The sequence below is a fragment of the Coregonus clupeaformis genome, chromosome 16 (assembly GCF_020615455.1).
Source record: "Coregonus clupeaformis isolate EN_2021a chromosome 16, ASM2061545v1, whole genome shotgun sequence".
NCBI lineage: Eukaryota > Metazoa > Chordata > Actinopteri > Salmoniformes > Salmonidae > Coregonus > Coregonus clupeaformis.
The window spans coordinates 2,151,490-2,174,377 of NC_059207.1; the positions used below are offsets into that span (position 1 = coordinate 2,151,490).

General features: G+C 44.6%; 2 protein-coding genes across 7 annotated transcripts in view; one reads left to right on the forward strand and one right to left on the reverse strand.

The window, feature by feature from the left end:
• LOC121572199 (DNA polymerase nu) overlaps positions 1–2,044 on the reverse strand; it is a 95,860-nt gene extending 93,816 nt beyond the window's left edge. For 2 of the 5 annotated variants that reach the window (XM_045225558.1, XM_045225557.1), the window contains exon 1: positions 1,925–2,044. The gene's annotated coding sequence lies outside the window, so the exon portion shown is untranslated. The remainder of the gene's footprint in view (positions 1–1,924) is intronic. The other 3 variants (XM_045225561.1, XM_045225559.1, XM_045225560.1) reach the window with 3 other exon arrangements.
• Positions 2,045–2,113: 69 nt separating this feature from the next.
• On the forward strand, positions 2,114–12,637 carry LOC121572201 (prostaglandin reductase 1). 2 transcript variants are annotated; one of them, XM_041884135.2, is made up of 10 exons: positions 2,114–2,202; positions 3,595–3,734; positions 3,872–3,917; positions 4,154–4,213; positions 7,209–7,376; positions 8,797–8,953; positions 9,130–9,246; positions 9,493–9,598; positions 10,361–10,479; positions 12,295–12,637. In XM_041884135.2, exons 2-10 carry the CDS (start codon positions 3,629–3,631, stop codon positions 12,403–12,405), a joined length of 990 nt encoding a protein of 329 aa, XP_041740069.1. In that variant the 5' UTR covers positions 2,114–2,202; positions 3,595–3,628; the 3' UTR covers positions 12,406–12,637. The 2 variants fall into 2 exon arrangements, with proteins under 2 accessions (XP_041740069.1, XP_041740070.1); XM_041884136.2 differs by having other exon boundaries at positions 2,116–2,202; positions 3,610–3,734.
• Positions 12,638–22,888: the final 10,251 nt, after the last annotated feature.

Genomic DNA, 22,888 nt, shown 5'->3' on the forward strand with positions numbered 1-22,888 from the left:
ACAACTAGAGCCTATGCACACATTGTAATCAAAATTCTAATTAAAATGTATTTTTGTGAAGCACATCAGGGAACTAGTTCTGAACGATGACGAGTGGTGGGGTCGATAAACCAGGAGGATTCGCCATCATCGTTTAAATCTCCAGTTTGGGAACGTTTTGGTTTCCCAGTAGATTACAACGGCCACTGCTCAACGAGAACAGCCTATGCAACTGCCAACACCTCAAACATGTTGACACATTTTTGATGACATTACCCCAGTATTCCTACCACCTGAACAAGACGGAAACGGACCCAAAAACATTTGCTGTCTCCCCCCTGCATTCAAGCTGCCCTTCGCAGCTGATTCTGACTGGGCCAAATAAATTACATGAGCGATAGGTTTGCTTATAGCCACGGATATTCGCCCATTCTCGGTGGTTGAGAAGAATAGGTGGTTTCAGCACCTTGCGAAAGTGCTCCATTCATTACGAACTTTGCCCCCTCGCACCTATTTCAGCAAACAGGAAGTACCCGCTCTATATATGCAAGCTAAAGCCGAAGTTGTCAATGAATTGGCCAATGCACCCTGTGTTGCGCTTACGTTCTGCCCTTGAGCAAGGCAGTTAACCTGCAACAACAACTGCTCCCCGGGCTCCGATGACGTGTTGATTAAGGCAGCCCCCAGCACATCTCTAATTGAGAGGGGTTGGGTTAAATGCGGAAGTACACATTTTAGTTTAATGCATTCAGTTTTGCAACTGACTGGGTATCGCTTTTCCCCTTCCTCTTACTACAGATGGATGGACCTCCAGGGCTAGAGAGCTACTTAAGTGACAGCCCATCACATTACACCGCAGTGGAAACTAAAAGTAGGCCTACTGTGCTAAAGACACGCCCCCTTTATGAGAGTGACACAAGTGAGCATATTTTTGCTCTTTGTAAGATAACATTATAGCATAAGCTTATATATTGTCTGAGCCATGTTTACATATTGATTTCACACGCACATTGCTCTTTATTTTAGTGTTGTTGTTGATGAGTAATCCTGTGTTTTCATTTAAGAAAATACAAAGTGTTGTTATTCCTGATTGTGCGCTCATCGGGCATTATATGACTCGTGATCATATATGGAATTAGGAATACCAAGACTTTGTATTTTCTTAAACAAATTAACTACAGTAACTGTTGGCATTTCATTTTCCGCTGTTCAGAAACTAAATCTGCAATAAGTACTGAACCATGGTGAACCGTTACACCCCTAATAGAAATGGTACAATCAGGCAGTGCTCCCCTATATTCAGTTAGCAACGGCGCGGCGCAGCGCAGCGCCCCCACTGCAGAAATAAATCCTAGGGGAAACACTGATCAAGGCAAGACCATTTCCGGTGGAGAAGACAGTCCCTGAAATGAGAGTCATCCTACCCTGTCTTAACTAGCAATTTATAATGTGAAATCTATAAGGACAAACAAGTTGTCAGGGTCAGAGTTTCTCTGCCCTGTTGATCGCCTGTCTGTCAGTCAAAAATCTCTACTGTTTATTAGATGGGTAATTAGCTAGCTCACGTGTATTAGGAGGCGCGGAAATTGAAAGAAATCACAACAAGGACTAGCTAGCTACTTTACTCATTCAATGGCATTATAGAGCTGATCATTGTAGAAATACTTAACCAAACGTTTGTTTTGTTTAGCAACTATATAACTCGGGTGACACTGAAACTGTCAGTGTAATCAACTTTACAGGCTAGCTAGCTAACGATATAATAAAAGTTGCATCAAGCATAGTTAAGCAAGTTAGCTAACTAGCGTAACCGCTAGCAACAGCATCATTCATGCTATAACGAACGCCTGATGTTCGTGAAGTGAATACATTTTCGAAAACCACCATCAATTCTGAAGCAATCTGTCCATCTGTACTTTCAGTTTTAATTATTATTATACCTTACCAAGTAATTTCGAAGAAGAAATCAGTTCCAGACTTGTTTTTCGACAGTTTCTCTGGTAGAAGGAAAGCGGTAACAGTTCGGCTATATAAATGCGCGCCCATTCTCAGCCAAAATGAGCGCACGCTCGCAACATTGCGTATATACGTCACGCGGACGGGGATCGGCTAACAACCTTTTTAGCCAATGAGAAAGTAGTCGAATACTGCCTGCCCACGCTCTGTTCGTCGTTTCTCAGAAATTTTGATATTTCTTTCATTCTGAGTGCAGGACAGTGACCGGTATGTGTGCATTTGTTGATAATTTATTCTAGTTGAGTTTTGTTGAGTACTGCATGATATTAAACCACGTTCATGGTCGAGAAATGCTTAGATATTTTAATTACCGGTTGTGGTGGTGGTCGACAGCCCACTTTGAAGCGGGCTTGCATGGCATTCACTTTACAACAACGCACAGCACTCTGCTAGGTTCTGCAAGTCCGTTATCTAGCAAGCTAAGCTAGTGCTGTGTATTGCAAATAATAGATCCGATCGACAATGCAAACTCTTCAATCCATGTGAATTTTGCTATTCTAGATAGAGCCTGCACTACAGTCAGTTTGGTTCAGTACTCTAAATCAATGCATATACTAAACACTAAGTACACAGCATATTCTTTCACAGTTGTCCAGCATATTCTGGTACCAGTGCACTCTTTCCTGCACAGCCCCATTTTGTGAGTGTGTGTGTGTTGTTGTGTGGTCCAGCTGATTAACAATCTTTGAATAACAACCTGGGTTGAAGTATTCTAGTTTCTCATCATCCTGTTATGATAGAAGCATGTGGGTATTTCACCTGTCTCTATTGCATTTCTTCTCTTTGACTATTTTAGATCTCAAAATCTGATATTTGTATATACATGATTTGACAGTAAATATGTTGCTAAATGTAGGATACTTAAGTAGAAAAGGTTGATATAATGCGGAAATGTAACTGAAGTTCATATTCAGTTTAGAGTGATTAACAATCTTTAGCATATTTATATATTTTCCCACTCTCAAATACACATTATTTCCAGTGTTCTGTTTGTGAAACTCAAGGTGCGGGTTGATGGTCACTAGACTTGATACTGAATGTTGTGATTGACGCCAGACCTGAGGTCCAAGTACAAGGACCGAGGACACACTGATTATTCACTGTTGTATCACAGTGGTCCTCTGTAGCTCAATTGGTAGAGCATGGCGCTTGTAACGCCAGGGTAGTGGGTTCGATCCCCGGGACCACCCATACGTAAAAATGTATGCGCACATGACTGTAAGTCGCTATGGATAAAAGCGTCTGCTAAACGGCATATTATTATAATTATTATTAGTATTATTATTATTATTATTCTGTTGCAGCTGACAGTCACTGCCTTTATTTTTTGTCTTCCTACAAGCCTCTCGGGCTGGTGTTTACAGAACATAATCTGTCTGATTAGGATATAAAGGGCCTGACTCCAAGAGGCTTATTATACATTTTCTCTGCTTCTGTGCAACTTGTAATAAACCAGATTTATTTTTTTATTGACTGACTTCTCTTTTGTTCACCTGGAAATTCCTAGTACATATAGAAAATAAGAAAAGGTTCCCTAGATGAGCTCTGAGGTCACTTCAGATTTTGGTATAGCATGTAACTAACTAACTAAGTAAACAGCCTAATATTTCACAGTTGTCCAAAGCAAAGAGCCATGGTTCAAGCCAAGACATGGGTCCTGACACGTCACTTTGAAGGCTTCCCGAAGGACAGCAACTTTGAGCTGAAGCTGGAGCAGCTGCCAGAGCCTAAAGATGGAGGTAAGGACTGTGAAGGTCTCATCTGCACTATTACTGAGGTTATCTGGATCTGTACTTGTACTAAATACAAGATTCCTGTACCTGACTAAAGCCGAGTGATGTCATACGTTTGAATGTTTTTTTTCTTCTGTTTTTAGAGGTGCTTTTGGAGGCAATGTTTCTCAGTGTGGATCCATACATGAGGTAGGAGAAAAGGGACAGGGAGGGATTCCCCTAACATTTGCCACCTGAAGCATTTTGTCATGACTCATGTAATGTGATATCTATAAGGAATATGATGTTACTCTTCATATTAGAACATTGAAAGTTCTCTGAACAGTATTGACTTTTCCATAACATTACTAATCCACATCCTTCAGTAGATAGTACAGAAAAATATCTCATCTGATTGTTCTCCTGACATCTCTGGTGGTTTCCAGACCGTTCAGCCGAGTGCGTATGAAGGAGGGGGAAGTGATGATCGGAACTCAAGTGGCCAAGTAAGGAAAATAAACAAGGCTGCGTCCCAAATGGCACCCTATTCCCTATATAGTGCACTGCTTTTAGGCCCCTGGTCAAAAGACGTGCACTATGCAGGGAATGGGGTGCCATTTGGGACGCAGCCCAAGTTATCTGCCTCTCATCTATCTACCATGAGGTGACATGCATGCCTGCTGTTTACTGGAAGAGAATGAGTCCTGCACCTATGATTCATTTCTGAGGCCATAGATTATCCTTCATGACTTCAGTTGTAACAGCCCCCGCGATATGCAACTTTTCAGGGAAGTCAGGAACCAATATACACAATCAGTTAGGAAAGCAAAGGCTAGCTTTTTCAAACAGAAATTTGCATCCTGAAGCACTAACTCCAAAAAGTTTTGGGACACTGTAAAGTCCATGGAGAATAAAAGCACCTCCTCCCAGCTACCCACTGCACTGAGGCTAGGAAACACTGTCACCACCGATAAATCTACGATAATCTAGCATTTCAACAAGCATTTTGCTACGGCTGGCCATGCTTTCCACCTGGCTACCCCTACCCCGGCCACCAGCTCTGCACCCTCCGCTGCAACTTGCCCATGACCCCCCCGCTTCTCCTTCACCCAAATTCAGATAGCTGATGTCCTGAAAGAGCTGCAAAATCTGGACCCCTACAAATCAGCTGGGCTAGACAATCTGGACCCTTTCTTTCTAAAATTAGCCGCAGAAATTGTCGCAACCCCTATTACTAGCCTGTTCAACCTCTCTTTCGTATCGTCTGAGATCCCCAGAGATTGGAAAGCTGCCACGGTCATCCCTCTCTTCAAAGGGGGTGACACTCTAGATCCAAACTGTTACAGACCTATATCCATCCTGCCTTGCCTTTCGAAAGTATTTGAAGGCCAAGTTAGCAAACAGATCACCGACCACTTCGAATCCCACCGTACCTTCTCCGCTATGCAATCTGGTTTCCGAGCTGGTCATGGGTGCACCTCAGCCACGCTCAAGGTCCTAAACGATATAATAACCGCGATTGATAAAAGACAGTACTGTGCAGCAGTCTTCATCGACCTGGCCAAGGCTTTTGACTTTGTCAATCACTGCATTCTTATTGGCAGACTAAATAGACTTGGTTTCTCAACTGACTGCCTCGCCTGGTTCACCAACTACTTTTCAAATAGAGTTCAATGTGTCAAATCGGAGGGCCTGTTGTCTGGAACTCTGGCAGTCTCTATGAGGGTGCCACAGGGTTCAGTTCTCGGGCCGACTCTATTCTCTGTGTATATCAATGATGTCGCTCTTGCTGCTGGTGACTCTCAGATCCACCTCTACGTAGACGACACCATTTTATATACATCTGGCCCTTCATTAGACACTGTGTTAACAAACCTCCAAACGAGCTTCAATGCCATACAACACTCCTTCTGTGGCCTCCAACTGCTCTTAAACGCTAGTAAAACTAAATGCATGCTCTTCAATCGAACGCTGCTTGCACCCGCCCACCTGACTAGAATCACTACTCTCGGCGGGTCTGACTTAGAATATGTGGACAACTACAAATACCTAGGTGTCTGGTTAGACTGTAAACTCTCCTTCCAGACTCACATTAAGCATCTCCAATCCAAAGTTAAATCTAGAATCGGCTTCCTATTTCGCAACAAAGCCTCCTTCACTCATGCTGCTAAACATGCCCTCGTAAAACTGACTATCCTACCGATCCTTGACTTCAGCGACGTCATTTACAAAATAGCTTCCAACACTCAACTCAGCAAATTGGATGTAGTCTATCAGAGTACCATCCATTTTGTCACCAAAGCCCCATATACTACCCACCGTTGTGACCTGTACGCTCTCGTTGGCTGGCCCTCACTACATATTCGTCGCCAAACCCACTGGCTCCAGGTCATCTATAAATCACTTCTAGGCAAATCCCCGCCTTATCTTAGCTCATTGGTCACCATAGCAACACCCACCCGTAGTATGCGTTCCAGCAGGTATATCTCACTGGTCATCCCCAAAGCAAACACCTCCTTTGGCCGCCATTCCTTCCAGTTCTCTGCTGCAAATGACTGGAACGAACTACAAAAATCTCTGAAGCTGGAGACACTTATCTCCCTCATTAACTTTAAGCATCAGTTGTCAGAGCAGCTTACCGATCACTGTACCTGTACACAGCCCATCTGTAATTAGCCCACCCAACTACCTCATCCCCATATTGTTATTTACATTGTTATTTATTTTGCTCATTTGCATCCCAGTATCTCTATTTGCACATCTATCACTCCAGTGTTAATACTAAATTGTAATTATTTTGCACTATGGCCTATTTATTGCCTTACCTCCATAACTTACTACATTTGCACACACTGTATATATATTTTCTATTGTGTTATTGACTGTACGTTTTTGTTTATTCCATATGTAACTCTGTGTTGTTGTTGTTTTTATCGCACTGCTTTGCTTTATCTTGGCCAGGTCGCAGTTGTAAATGAGAACTTGTTCTCAACTGGCTTACCTGGTTAAATAAAGGTGAAATGAAATAAAATAAAAAGTAAGAGAACAAATTGAATGTACTTGGCAGTGTGTGCCGAGGTTCCGTTCCTGTCACTAGTGAGTGGTTCAATGTGTTTTCACTGTGAGTCAGTCTGGGTAAATATACAGAACCCAATGACTCTTCCCTGCCTCAGTTATTCCCCTAAGGCTTTTAAAAATGATTTCACTGAATTAAATTGCCTGAGTATGATTATTAAAGTGTCTTTATAAAGGAGTACAGCATGTCTCCGATCTAGCCTCCAGATAAAACCATTTAGCAACCACTAAGGGTGTTCATATAGACCCAGACTAAACCTTCTCTGTAACTAAAAATCACTTCCAATGGAAGATTATCCATTAAGCATACTTTACGATCTGTGTCTTCTGACACAGGCTTGTTGTAGACACACTTTAATTATAAGAAACAACCCTCATTAATTCAGTTTGTTTGTTTGTTTGTGTGTGTGTGTGTTTTTTTTCTAGGGTGATTCAGAGCAACAACCCAGCCTTCCCTGTGGGTTGCCATGTGGTTGGTAGATGCGGCTGGAGGACTCACACTGTGTCTGATGATACAGGTCTGACACGCCTTCTGTCTGACTGGCCTCAGGATGTCTCCATGTCCCTGGCTCTGGGGGCCATCGGCATGCCTGGGTAAGGAGGAGGGGCTTCTTGAGTATGGGGGTCACTATGGGCTGAATCATTAGCCACAAAGGGTAGAACATTTATATTTTCATGCCAGAAGAAAGATGCATGTCATGCTCTTGGGGCCAATGGCATGCCTGGGTAAAGAGGGATTCTAAAATGCTAACATAACCGTAATATGCTAACAGTTAATAGTTGGAGCTGGTGTTGGAGAACTGACAGCACAACTGTTTTATAGTTTTAGCTCACAGAATAACGGCAGAATTTTTTTGGGACCTCAAGTCTGCCAGGAAAAGCAGCTGTATGTTTTCCTTCTAGGTTGATAAAATACAAATTTGGGCCCCAGTTGTCTTAGCGAGCAGGTCACTGTCACCACTTATGGTCCTGTTCTGCTTTTCCACAGAACTCTTTAAACAGTTTTACTGAGTCACAACTCTTTTTATTCGATAATCACAAATATTTTTAATGTAAATGTTATTACAAGCAGTGTTGGGTTGGAGACCACCAAAAGCGAGGCCGATTCAAGACCGAAGCAAATTGAGTCAGAGTTAAGACCAAGACTGGAGGGGGGGCGAGACCGAGTCAATACAGAGACCAGAAAAATGCGATCAATTCAAGACCATGATTGTAATTTTGTCAAATTGCCACCATTATAAGAGTTCAAAATGTCTCCCCTTACTAATAGTGAGCGCAGAACTTTCAAACAATTTCCCCCCCACTTCCCTACCAGGGAATCAAGGACATTCTGATGAGCGCGACCAAGTTTGAGGATATTTTTCTACGAAAGTAAAGGACAGTAATGCTACGAGTAAAGTAGGAAGCACAAGTTTCAATAGGTGACAAGATATTAATGTGTCATACATGGAGTGTATACATTTGGCCTGGGGACGCGGTTTTATGCGCTGACAGAATGGAAGCTGATAATTCTGTGTTTTTGTCTCGGGAAGAAATTATGAGTCGTCACGTCCGAGACAAGATCAAGTAAAAATGTATCCAAGACCGAGATACTCAATATGTGGTCATGAGAGTGGACTAGAGTACTACAACACTGATTACAAGTAATTAAATGTTACACATGACTGAGGAGAGGATTGTTTTCAGACGAGGGGTTGAAAGGTAATCAGTGCTTTAGGATGACAAGACAGTTGGTGGTGATACACAGATGTTATGTGTATGATTGCTTGTGTTGATAATGAGTTTGATACTGTTTGTTTTAACGGAAGTAAACTACTCTACTGTAGCTAGGTGACTATAGTTAGAGTTCTTATTAAAGAGCTACCCCTCTTTTGCTCTGACTGCAGACTGGTCACCAGTGTGTGCATGCATGGTTTCCAGGAGGTTGGGAATGGAAAAACAGACTGCAAAATACACCTTTCCGTTTGGATGGAAGTTGTTTTCTATTCAATCTTCCCTTGTGCTCTGACTGCAGGTTGACAGCCCTGTACGGTCTGGAGGAGGTGCTGGGACTTCAGGCTGGAGAGACCCTACTGGTGAACGCTGCAGCCGGGGCCGTGGGCTCCATCGTGGGCCAGATCGCTAAGATCAAGGGCTGCAGGGTGGTGGGCTCCTCCGGGTCCGACGGCAAGGTAAAAATGAAAAAGGGATTAAGATGAAATACTGGGAGGCAAAAATTCTAGTGGTCTCTATCTTTACTTATCCTGAAAATGAAAAAGGGTCTAGCACTGACTTGTTTCGGGTTACAAGCAATTGAAACTTACTTACTTACATTTCTTCTAACCTTTTTTTATTTTCCAATGCCAAGGTGGCCTTCCTCAAGGAGCTGGGCTTCGATGAGGCCTTCAACTATAAAACAGTCAGCTCACTGGAGGAGGCCCTGAAGACTGCCTCGCCTGACGGATACGACTGCTTCTTTGAGAACGTAGGTTATAAAGTAGTTAAAGTATTTGGTTGTAGTGAAGTAGTTATATAAAGTGTAGTAATTCACTCTGGTAGTTGGCAATATTGTTAGATATGGTCTGTTAATATTTAGTAATAAAGTAGTATTTCTCTGGTTTTAATATCGTTAGACATGGATATAAATTGTCTGACACTGTCAGTATTGGGTAATAGGTATTTCATCCTAACATGTTTATCTGGATATAATGGACATTTCCCCCTTTTCAAGGTGGGAGGTCCTTTCTCCAGTGTGGCCATTCCTCAGATGAAGGAGTTTGGAAGGATAGCTGTGTGCGGCGGAATCTCAACCTATAATGACACCAATCCACAGACAGGTCTGCTCTCTCTCTCATCTTCAAAATCATTAAACTCTACATTGTCTAACTCTCATACAGTATGTTACCTTGATATGTTGTCAGTGTTGCTCATTTCAATATTCCACTAGAGGGTGCCATTCACCAGTAATACACTCAGACTGGCCTGTCAGCAGCTGCATAGAAATTAATCTCGGTTAACCCAGAACTAGTCTTGCGTAATTGGTCAGCTGCTTGATTAAATTCTGGGTCCAAACATTTTAAGAGTAACGATCAAGAAATGCTACAATGAGGAGTAGAACCGGAACAATGAGCTTCACCCTCTCACTTTGCAAGTTGCAGGCTGAATGGCCCATATTTGAAAAGATGCTAGCACCTGCGAAATCATGATTTGTCCAAATAACCAGTAACGAAAAACCCAAACACTGGAACTACTGCTGCTCGTTATCGTATGCATCCCGCTCAATCACGAAATATTCTACGGTACCAGTTATGTTTACATAGATCTGGCCATGAGAGATTACAAAGAAATGAATGAAGAAACATATTGGAACTCTATGTTCCATTATAGAGAACCACAATGGAAACTAGTCTTTTTACTTCTTGTGTATATAATTCTCTGCCATTTTGGTAGATGTATTTGTTGCCTGGCGTGGCATCTTTATGTATTTTAAATGGTCAAATAAAATAAAAAAGGTATGCCTGTACGACACCTCTCTCTATCACTCTCCACTTTCTGTCTCTCTATCTATCTGATGTAATCTAATCTTATCTATCTATCAGGCCCATACCCCCACCTGACCATGATCTTCAAGCAGCTGAAGATGGAGGGCTTCATGGTGGGCAGGTGGGAGCATAAGAATCCAGAGGCTCTGAGGAGACTGATGGCTTGGAAGAGAGAGGCAAGTACAGTACTGGGGATTAAAACTAGCCTTGGTATCAGTCTGTGCCATCATTCCGCTCCTTGCTCCTTGTCATGCCATGCACACAGTTCGGCAATGACATGGAGTACAAGGAGTAGAATGTTAGCACAAAACAGGTTTGGGATTTCAGGCTAGATAAACTGTCTGATGTTCATAATCATATCATGACAATTCTATGGGTAACTAATTTGGACACCATGTTTTACATATTCTGAATGTCTGTTAACTGTACACCCTGCTAGAGGTATTCACATTTACAATATGAAATGTCTGTGACTGTGAGACTATACACCTACCTATACTTTAGATTATACCCAGCTAGCACAAAATGTTTTTAGAACAAGATGTTTCTTAGAGCGTGGTTGTCCTATGGTTATATTGCATGAAACCTTCCCATAACGTTTCCTCATGGTTCTATTTAAAGAAATGTTCTCAAATTGTTCAGAGAACGTTAAGAAACAACGTTCTTCTATGGGAATTCCAGTACTTCAGCATAACGTTTCCTAAAGGTTTCCTCATGGTTCTATTTAAAGTAATGTTCTCAGAACATTAAGAAAACATTAGTAACGTTCAAAGAACGTTGTGAGAATTATTTAAAAACAAATACATTCTATTCTCCGCATCAACAAAACTCTATCTTGTTAAGTGTGTTCAGGTTTGTTGGCCACACCCACTAAGTGTCCACACCTTATCTTAATGAGTGCTTGTTTCCTTTGAAATGGGGTATGTTTGAATAGACTCAAATGAACAGCTTTGTATGAGTTAAAAAGAAATGTGTTGCATGATTAATGCCTAAGCAAATAAATGTCCATGTGTCCTATCTATGCTTGGAGTTCAAAACATTTAACCCAAACTAAGCTAGCAGTGTTATTAAAAGCAGGGGTTGGAACCAAAATAATTTTACAACAGTTTTGTTCTGAACAGAACCATTATTTTTTTGTTCCGTTGCACTGTGCTGACCAGCAAAATAAAGTTCTGAACCAGTTCGAACCCCAAAAAAGTGACTGTATATATCGTTCCTTTGTTTTTTTGCAGTGCGGCACCAGAATGAAAATAAAAACATGTCATACCTTTTTGTAGTTAATAAATCCAATGTCAAATGTGATAACTATAGTATCCTTAACTAGCATTGAAAAGGCTCATTGATTCTTCTCTAATTAAAAATGTCTGAATCACACTTGTAATGTCAGTAGTCTACTAGACTATGATTCCGAGGGGGAGGGGCAGGTTGCCTACACACGCACACACCAGGGTTTCGATTAGCTGGTAGGCCTAATTGCCGCCTTTTGGCCCCCCAAAATTGTTTTAAGCAGATCAATTAGATTGTAGCCGGGAAAGGCTACACCCTGAATTTGCGCTTTAGCACCATTCTCACACTCCTTTGCGTGCACGTGCGCCTGCTGCTGAGGAGTGAGAGAGGAGACTTGACCTAGGTTATTGAAACATGTTCTCAGAACGTTATTGAATTACATTCAAATAACCTATAGATTTCATTCTCAGAACGTTAATAAAACTTCCCAGGAAAACTTTCAGGAAACCATAGAGAAACATTCTCAGAACCTCCCTGCAAACTAAAAATGTATGTTCCCAGAACAGGCTAAATTTTCACTTCCGTTCTCAGATTTTTTTTTTTTTTTTACGTTACGTTTTAACCATCAGGAAACATATGGCTTCGTTCCCAGAATCAATCGGAAACCAAAAACGTCCGTTCCCACAACTTCCAAGGAACCAAATGTGCTAGCTGGGTAGTGACTACTGAAGGACCATGTCATAATGTTGTGTTTTCATCCACAGGGGAAACTGCAGTGTCGTGAGCATGTCACTGAAGGCTTTGAGAACATGCCTGCTGCCTTTATGGGAATGCTGCAGGGAGAAAACATTGGAAAAGCAATTGTTAAAGTTTGATGTGGCTTCAATGGATACTCTATAACCTATAGAATTAGGATTCAAGGAACATTCTATTCTACCCATAGGAAAGCCATAGTGTAACTGACATTACATTCTGGATTTTTTTTTTTTCTAGAGTGCATTCGTAGAGCAACCCAATTATACCTGCACATCATAGTCAGTCCTTGAATCAAAAATGTTTACTTTGTATGAAGTATTAAAGTATTTTCAAGCTTTTGTTTTGTAAAAAGGTTGTCTGACTATTTTGTTACTCACAAATTAGATTCAAATGAATTAATACGGTTTCGTAGGCAAGCAAGTAGTAATTTAGTAATGGTAAAATCTGCATCACCACACTGTACCACAGATCTAGGTTGTTCTGTCGTATTGCAGGCTATAGCTCTAAAAATAACTCTGCTCCAGTGTTAATTTCGTGAACAAAAATAGTGACTAAATATTCGTCAAACACCTATTTTTCCGTGGCAATTGACGACACTGACTAAATAGACCCAGAAAAAACTATAACTACGTTTTTATTTCAATTCACTAAAACGAGACTAAATTATCTCTGTGACTAACATCGGACTACAAAGTGGACTGGACAATAGTTTTTGGCACACACAGCCTAGCCTGAACCAGGATATGGGCTTACAGGAGACGTTGAATATGGCAATTCTCCTTTAAGAAGTGGATTTGGCGCATGCACACTTAGTCAAAAACTATACTTAACACAAAATGTAAAGTGTTGGTCCCATGTTTCATGAGCTGAAATAAAAGATCCCAGACATTTTCCATACGCAACAATAGCTTATTTCTCTCACATTTTGTGCATTTGTTTACATCCATGTTAGTGAGCATTTCTCCTTTGCCAAGATAATCCATCCACCTGACAGGTGTGGCATATCAAGAAGCTGATTAAACAGCATGATCATTACATGCTGACTGCAGGAATGTCCACCAGAGCTGTTGCCAGAGAATTGATTGTTCATTTCTCTACCATAAGCCGCCTCCAACGTCATTTCAGAGAATTTGGCAGTACGTCCAACCGGCCTCACAGACCATGTGTAAACACGCCAGCCAAGGACCTCCACATCCGGCTTCTTCACCAGCGGGATCGTCTGAGACCAGCCACCCGGACAGCTGATGAAACTGAGGAGTATTTCTGTCTGTAATAAAGCCCTTTTGTGGGGAAAAACTCATCTGATTGGCTGGGCCTGGCTCCCCAGTTGGTGGGCCTATGCCCTCCAAGGCCCACCCATGAAATCCATAGATTAGGGCCTAATGAATTTATTTCAATTGACTGATTTCCTTATATGAACAGTAACTCAGTAAAATCGTTCATATTGTTGTATGTTGGGTTTATATTTTTGTTCAGTATTGATTATTTCCAGACAAGGCATTTTTTTCGGTTGCATGTAACTTTTTATTTAGACCTTTTTTAAAGTACATACTGGCCCGGAACGGCAGTAATGATGATGGTTTCTCAGAAAAACTCAATTATTTGGTAAATACTGAACATATTTTGACATTATTAAGCTTGAAAAGCTGGTGAATGACAAGTTGAATGGCTGCTTCCTGGGCTTAAAGGAGAATCACCATATTCAACATATCCTGTAAACTCAGATTCTGGTTCAAGCCTATGTCAGAGGGGTAAACTACAAAGCAGAATCAATGAGTTAGCCAGTAGTATACTGCTTTATGAAATAAAAAAAATAGCAGCATTAAGTTTGATAGTGAAACAATAGTCTAGCTATGTTTTTCTCTCCCTTGAGTATAGAAACGTTTTTGAATTTGTAGTCTCGCTCAACCATCACACTTTCCCACTGCATTTCATGCCAGGTTCTGTAGCCAATGTACTAGGCAAGTCTCCCTCTTTTCCTCAAAGAAAACGGCTTGATTTTAGCCATTATGCTTTGGTTCATCATATCACAGAATAGATTACGTCAAAGATTGTCTATTATCTTGACAAGATAACAATGGTGACTGCTCTAACAATGGAAACTGCTCTAACAATGGAAACGCAGGTCCTGAAAGATGAAAGGCAGGCGTCTTTATTCATTATTGTCTCTCACTTTTGGCTCCCATGATCGATTCACCAAGTCCCACAGTTACAATTAGCCCTGCTGTCACTATTTAGACATTGAGACCACATATGCATAAGGCTGTGACAGTAATTGAATAACCGTGTAACTGACGGTTATGGATGAAGTAACCATCAAAACCATTTAAATAGGCCTACATTAATTTTAGGATTAATTTTTATTAACTTTATTTTCATGAAGATATCACTCCCGCTATTAGGTAAAGTTTTACTAATGATTATAAAGCAATTGTTTTGCAAACTATGTCTATTAAACGTTCTACATCTTCTCTTTCCAACTGTCCTTTGATGCTTGAGCAGCTAATCCCTAGATGCGCGGGGGTATAGAGCGCTATAGGCTATGGCACTTCAGTAAAAACATAATTTGATGTGTGGAATCTATTTTATACAATGCACGTTTTCATTGCTTGCTAACTTTCTGGTAAATAAATAAATCGGTCTTCTTTTAAAAGGTTGGATGTATCTGACTATTCATTAATTATTCAACAGCAGTCGACAAGGTTGTTCTGCCTCTGATATGCCAACCTAAACGAGACAAAAAAAAAGATTGTCGCCCTCCTATCCCCACGAAGTAGAACAGTAGCCTCATTCTAGTAGCGTCATTTACCAGTTTCTCATTCTCGAAGTGGAAACATTGTTTGCAGAGTTCACAACCTGCTATGCTTGTGAGAAACATGTTTTGGTTTATTTCATTCATCATTTACACGCTCCATATGTGCAATGAGCATGTCTGGTTTCTCTGTCCTGTTAATGTTGATAGAGCGCACGCGCGCCTGAGCACGCATAGAAGTACCTGGCTGGCCTGCTTCTCACAAATGTAAAATGTAGAGAAGTGCCTAGCTGGGCTTCTCAGTCATTTTTTCTTCACAACAGTAAGTCAACGAAGTCCGTATTTATATATATATATATATATATATATATATATATATATATATATATATATATATATATATATATATATATATATATATATATATATAGTGGTGGTGTCCAAGACAACGTTGCTGATAATGCTGTGATGATAAGAAGTCCGCTTACACTGTTCTTTGATTATAAAGGTTTATTGTATCAAAGTTCACAGTATTAATTTACAGATATCTGCAGTTATATCTGAGAGAAACGGCCAATCTGTTGATCCCATATGTTGTCTCTCTCCCCGTCCTTTGTTTAAGACATGGTATTTATATCCTATGTGACATAGTATGGCGTGATTTTAATACACCAATCCCTGGCTTTTCACATATCTTCCCATTTCCTCTTTTCCAGGAATTTAGTAATGCTTTCCAGATGTTTCAGCAAGCAGAGCCAAGTTCCTCTAACACACTTTTGCAAACGTCAGCACAATCATAGACCCTCAGACACTACATATTTCCCCCCTTCGAGACTAATTAAGTCTCAAAAACAAAAAGAATAGAATTATGACAAATAACATTTTTTGTTCTTGAGTAACTTTAGCAATAAACCTAAATTTATGGAGAGTAAACACATGTTTATATAGACACATTTTTGTATGTAGTGTAAATACATTGTTATGGAGTGTAAATAAATTGTTATGGAGTGTAAGAGCGAAAAACCTGTCTGGCAGCTTTCATTCCAAATATCCATCAGTCAATCAAGACAGGAAAATTCTCTCACGGCCCCTCTGCCCTAGGCGACCACCTAAGTACTCCAGATCAATTTATAAATCTTTATCAATGCATTTTAAGCTATGATGCAATTGAATACACATGAAAACCCCAGCAAACAAAATACAATCAAAAATGTCCACATTCAGGCTGGTCGACCCATCGGACCCTCCTGTGGATGCTCTCTGTCCTTGCCTAGACCCAATTTCCCTAAGCTTCAACGAAATAAACAAAAACATCTGAGGTCCCCACATGTACCCAACAACAGAAAACATAATTCTTCAAAAAATTAATACAGAAAGAATATAACACTGGAATGTAGTCCACTACACTTCATCTCCTCCACAGTGTCGACTTTCAATGCGACGTCGATGATGGAATCTGAACATTTCCACACCTTCCTTGTTCCACTTCCTCCAGTCCATTCATATTGTCCATGTTTGAGTATTTGAGTCCCTCTACATATTCCCCCATATGCTTCTGGAAGAAAAGAAAAGACCAAACAGTATCTTTTGCAAAACAACACATTCAAATTAAAACTTCAATATCAACTAAAAATATAAGAATTCCAAAAATGATATGAATTCCATTTCCCCCCTTTGATTCATAAGAAAATACTAAATATCACAATAATATAATTATCCCACAATCAGATATTCAAAATTTCCTAGAGTTATTTCAACCCTAGTTTTCATAACATTTTAGTCTGACTTTTTCCAATTTTTTGGAAAATTGGAAAAGAGGAGGAAACAGCGGCTATGGAGACTTACATAGCCGAGTCCTTGGCACAGGGATACATACGGTCCTCCACTTCCCCGGTCTCCTCAAGTTTCTTCTTTGTGAAGAAGAAGGACGGGGATTGCGCCTGTATTGATTACCGTAGTCTCAATCAGATCACAGTTAAATACAGTTACCCACTTCCACTGATTGCGACGATGACGTAGTCACATGCGGAGCGCGGTTCTTCACAAAGTTGGATCTCAGGAGCGCGTACAATCTGGTGCGCATTAGGGAGGGGGGATGAATGGAAAACAGCATTTAGCACCACCTCGGGTCATTACGAGTATCTCGTCATGCCATACGGGTTAATGAATGCTCCTTCAGTCTTCCAATCCTTTGTTGACGAGATTTTCCGGGACATGCATGGGCAGGGTGTAGTAGTTTATATCGACAACATCCTAGTGTATTCTTCTACACGAGCCGAGCATGTAGCCCAGGTGCGCCGAGTGTTGAGAAGACTGTTGGAGCATGACTTGTATGTCAAGGCAGAGAAATGCCTGTTCTTCCAGGAGTCCGTCTCCTTTTTGGGTTATCGGTTGTCCGCGTCTGGTGTGGAGATAGAGGTAGACCGGGTATCGGGCCGTGCGTAATTGGCAAACTCCAACCACTGTAAAAGAGGTGCAGCAGTTCTTGGGTTTTGCTAATTACTACCGGAGGTTTATTCGGGGTTTTGGACAGGTTGCAGCTCCCATTACGTCCCTGCTAAAGGGGGGTCCGGTTCGTTGCAGTGGTCGGCTGAGGCGGACAGGGCATTTGTCAAACTAAAGAACCTGTTCACCTCGGCTCCTGTGCTGGCGCATCCGGATCCCTCTTTACCATTCCAAGTAGAGGTAGACGCGTCCGAGACCGGTATTGGGGCAGTTCTGTCACAACGGTCCGGCACGCCACTTAAACTCCGCCCCTGTGCGTTCTACTCCAAGAAGCTCAGCTCGGCGGAGCGCAACTATGATGTTGGGTGTCACACCCTGGCCTTAGTGATCTTTGTTTTCATTAATATTTTAGTTAGGTCAGGGTGTGACATGGTGAAGTATGTGTTTTGGTTTGTCTAGGGGTTTGTAGGTTTATGGGGTAATGTCTTGTCTAGGTGTTTGTATGTTGATGGCTGCCTGGATTGGTTCTCAATTGGAGACAGCTGTGGTTTATTGTCTCTAATTGGGAGCCATATTTAAGGCAGCCATGGGCATCATGTGTTTGTGGGTAATTGTCTATGTTGAACGTTTGTTGCTTGTCTGTGCACTTACGTTATTTAGCTTCACGGTCGTTTGTTGTTTTGTTAGTTTCGGATAGTGTTCGGTTTCGTGTTTTTCTCTCTTCCTAAATAAAGAGATGTATTTTGCACACGCTGCGCCTTGGTCCAATATCTCACAAGAAGACGATCGTGACAGAATTACCCACCATCAAAGGACCAAGCGGCGTGTCCAGGAGCCAAGGGTCTGGACATGGGAGGAGATTTTGGAAGGTAAAGGGTCTTGGACTTGGGAGGAAATCCTGGATGGGATGGATCGACGGCCATGGAGTGAAACAGTGGAGAGGCGACTGAGAGAGGAGCAACGGCGTCAGCAGGGCCATCGTCGGAGGGACGAGAGGCAACCCCAAAAAGTTTTTTTGGGGGGGGCACATGGCTTGGGCGGCTGGGCAGCAGGAGGCTGCCACAGGGAGACGTGGAGAGAAGGCTACCGGTTTACGGGAGCCATTGGCGAGTAGAGGGAGGGAAGCAGTTGAGGCACGGCGTAAGAGACTGAGGTGTGTTACCAGTCCGGTCCGGCCCGTTCCTGATCCCCGGTTAAGGCCAGTGGTGTGTGTTCCCAGTACGGACCGGCCTGTTCCTACTCCACGCATCAAGCCCACGGTGTGCGTCGCCAGTCCAGCCCGGCCGGTTCCTGCTCCACGTACTAAGCCTACGGTGTACGTGGCCAGCCCAGCCCGACCTGTTCCTGCTCCACGTACCAGACCCACGGTGTGCGTCGCGCCAGTCCAGCCCGGCCGGTTCCTGCTCCACGCACTAAGCCTACGGTGTACGTCGCCAGCCCGACCCGGCCTGTTCCTGCCACTCGCACCAAACCTACGGTGCGCGTCGCCAGCCCGGTCCGGCCTGTTCCTGCCACCCGCACCAAGTCTACGGTGCGCGTCGCCAGCCCGACCCGGCCTGTTCCTGCCACTCGCACCAAACCTACGGTGCGGCCGCCAGCCCGGTCCGGCCTGTTGCTGCTCCCCGCACTAGCCCTGAGATGCGTGTCCTCAGCCCGGGACCACCAGTTCCGGCACCACGCACTAGGCCTTATGTGCGTCCCCAGGGTCCAGCATGCCCTGTTCCTTCTCCCCGCACTAGACCTGAGATGCGTGTCCTCAGCCCGGTACCTCCAGTTCCGGCACCACGCACTAGGCCTTATGTGCGTCTCGGCCGGCCAGAGTCTGCCGTCTGCCTAACGGGCGCCTGGACTGCTCGTCTGCCCAACGCCGTCTGAACTGTCCGTCTGCCAAGCGCTGCATGAACTGCCCGTCTGTACTGAGCCTGCTAAGCGCCCGTCTGCCATGAGCCTTCAGAGCCGTCCGCCAGACAGGAGCCGCTAGAGCCTTCCGCCAGACAGGATCAGCCAGAGCCTTCCGCCAGACAGGATCAGCCAAAGCCTTCCGCCAGACAGGAGCCGCTAGAGCCTTCCGCCAGACAGGATCAGCCAGAGCCTTCCGCCAGACAGGATCAGCCAGAGCCTTCCGCCAGACAGGATCAGCCAGAGCCTTCCGCCAGCCATGAGCAGCCAGATCCGTCAGCCAGCCATGAGCAGCCAGATCCGTCAGCCAGCCATGAGCCGTCCAGCCAGGATCCGCCAGAGCCGTCCAGCCAGGATCCGCCAGAGCCGTCCAGCCAGGATCCGCCAGAGCCGTCCAGCCAGGATCCGCCAGAGCCGTCCAGCCGGGGATCCGCCAGAGCCGGTCCAGCCAGGATCCGCCAGCCAGCCAGGATCCGCCAGAGCCAGCCAGCCAGGATCCGCCATTTAGTCCGGTGCTGCCCCTTAGCCCGGTGCTGCCCCTTATCCTGGTGCTGCCCCATATCCTGGTGCTGCTCCTTATCCTGGTGCTGCCCCTTATCCTGGTGCTGCCCCTTAGTCCGGTGCTGCCCCTTAGTCCGGTGCTGCCCCTTAGTCCGGTGCTGCCTCTTAGTCCGGTGCTGCCCCTTAATCCAGTGGGGTTAAGTTGGAGGGTGGTCATTTGGAAGAGGCTACGAAAGCGGGTAGTGACTATGGTGGGGTGGGGACCACGACCAGTGCCAGAGCCGCCACCGTGGACAGACGCCCACCCAGACCCTCCCTAGACTTTATGCAGGTGCGCCCGGAGTTCGCACCTTGAGAGGGTTATGTCACACCCTGGCCTTAGTGATCTTTGTTTTCATTAATATTTTAGTTAGGTCAGGGTGTGACATGGTGAAGTATGTGTTTTGGTTTGTCTAGGGGTTTGTAGGTTTATGGGGTAATGTCTTGTCTAGGTGTTTGTATGTTGATGGCTGCCTGGATTGGTTCTCAATTGGAGACAGCTGTGGTTTATTGTCTCTAATTGGGAGCCATATTTAAGGCAGCCATGGGCATCATGTGTTTGTGGGTAATTGTCTATGTTGAACGTTTGTTGCTTGTCTGTGCACTTACGTTATTTAGCTTCACGGTCGTTTGTTGTTTTGTTAGTTTCGGATAGTGTTCGGTTTCGTGTTTTTCTCTCTTCCTAAATAAAGAGATGTATTTTGCACACGCTGCGCCTTGGTCCAATATCTCACAAGAAGACGATCGTGACATTGGGGACAGGGAGCTGTTAGCCGTAGTCCAGGCCCTAAAGGTGTGGAGGCATTGGCTTGAGGGGGCTCAACACCCTTTCCTCATTCTGACTGATCACCGTAACCTGGAGTACATCTGGGCAGCTAGGAGATTGAACCCTCGTCAGGCTAGGTGGAACATGTTCCTAACCCGGTTTTTTTAAGATCACATACATCCCTGGGTCCCAGAATGGTAAGGCAGACGCCCTGTCCCGGCGGTATGACACAGAGGAGAGGTCCAACGAGCCTACTTCCATATTGCCGGAGTCTTGTTTGGTGGCTCCGGTGGTATGGGAGGTCGATGCGTGAAATCGAGCGGGCACTGCGTACCCGACCCTACTCCCCCGAGTGTCCTGTGGGGCGGACGTACGTTCCGCTCGAGATTCGTGATCGACTTATTTATTGGGCTCATACATCACCCTCCTCTGGACATCCAGGTATTGGCCGGACCGTGCACTGTCTTAGCATGAAATACTGGTGGCCAACGTTAGCTAAGGATGTGAGGGTTTATGTCTCCTCCTGCTCGGTGTGTGCCCAGTGTAAGGCGCCTAGACATTTGCCCAGGGGTAAGCTACATCCCCTGCCCGTTCCACAACGACCATGGTCCCACCTATCGGTGGATTTCGTGAACCGACCTACCCCCTCCCAGGGGAGTACCACCATTTTGGTCGTTGTGGATCGGTTTTCCAAGGCCTGTCGTCTCCTTCCCATGCCGGGTCTCCTACTGCCCTACAAACCGCTGAGGCCCTATTTACCCATGTGTTCCGGCACTATGGGGTCCCCGAGGATATAGTGTCTGACCGAGGTCCCCAGTTCACCTCCAGAGTTTGGGGGGCGTTCATGGAACGGTTGGGGGTCTCTGTAAGCCTTACCTCGGGGTACCACCCAGAGAGCAATGGGCAGGTGGAACGTGTCAACCAGGATGTGGGTAGGTTTTGAGGTCCTATTGCCGGGACCGGCCGGAGGAGTGGTCTAGGTTCATCCCCTGGGCAGAGATGGCCCAGAACTCTCTCCGCCACTCCTCCACCAATTTAACACCTTTCCAGTGTGTTTTAGGTTATCAGCCGGTCCTGGCACCATGGCACGAGAGCCAGATCGAGGCCCCTGCGGTGGACGAGTGGATTCGGCGCTCGGAGGAGACGTGGGACGCTGCCCATGTCCATCTGCAGCGTGCCATCCGTCAACAAAAGGCGAGCGCCGATCGCCACCGCAGTGAGGGACCGGTGTACGCACCGGGAGATCGAGTCTGGCTCTCGACTCGAAACCTGCCCCTCCGCCTGCCCTGCCGGAAGCTGGGTCGGCGGTTTGCGGGGCCCTTCAAAGTCCTGAGAAGATTGAACGAGGTGTGTTACAGGTTACAACTGCCTATAGAGTATAAAAATATTAACCCCTCGTTCCATGTGTCTCTTCTCAGGCCGGTGGTAGCTGGCCCACTCCAAGAAGATGAGATAGGAGAGACCCCTCCTTTGGACATCGAGGGGGCCCCGGCGTACAGGGTCCGGACCATCTTGGACTCGAGGCGCCGGATGAGTGGTCTCCAGTATCTCGTGGAGTGGGAGGGGTACGGTCCGGAGGAACGGTGCTGGGTGCCCAGGAGGGACATACTCGATCCATCCCTCCTGACTGAGTTTCACCGTGGGCATCCCACACGCCCGGGTCCGCGTCCTCCTGGCCGTCGCCGGGGTCGGCGCACGGCTGGAGCCGCGCGTCAAGGGGGGGGTACTGTCACGGTTTCGGCCGAGACTGCTCCTCCTCCTAGTTCGGGCAGGCTTCGGCGTTCGCCGTCCCCGGAGTACTAGCTGCCACCGCTCTATGTTTCGTCATTTGATTGCTTTTGTCTGTCTGTTACACCTGTGTCCATTTGTGTGTTGATTACGTGTCTTATAAGTTCCTTGTTTTGCACTAGTATGATTGTGTGTTGTTATGACTGCCACTGTGTCGGAGCTACGTGTTTGCACCCTGTTTGTTTTGTGTTTAGTGTTTACGCGTGTGCGTAATTTTCCCTCGCCTCTTGGTGTATGTCGAGGTCGGGGTTTTCTCGTAAGCATTAGACTATTAAAGTCTGTTGGACTTAACCTCTGTGTCCTGCGCCTGACTCCTCCACCACATCCACATCGGTTCTAGTGACATATGACTTCTTTACACAACAACTTTGCAACTGACTGAGCATCTTTTAGCTTAGTTGAACATCTTATG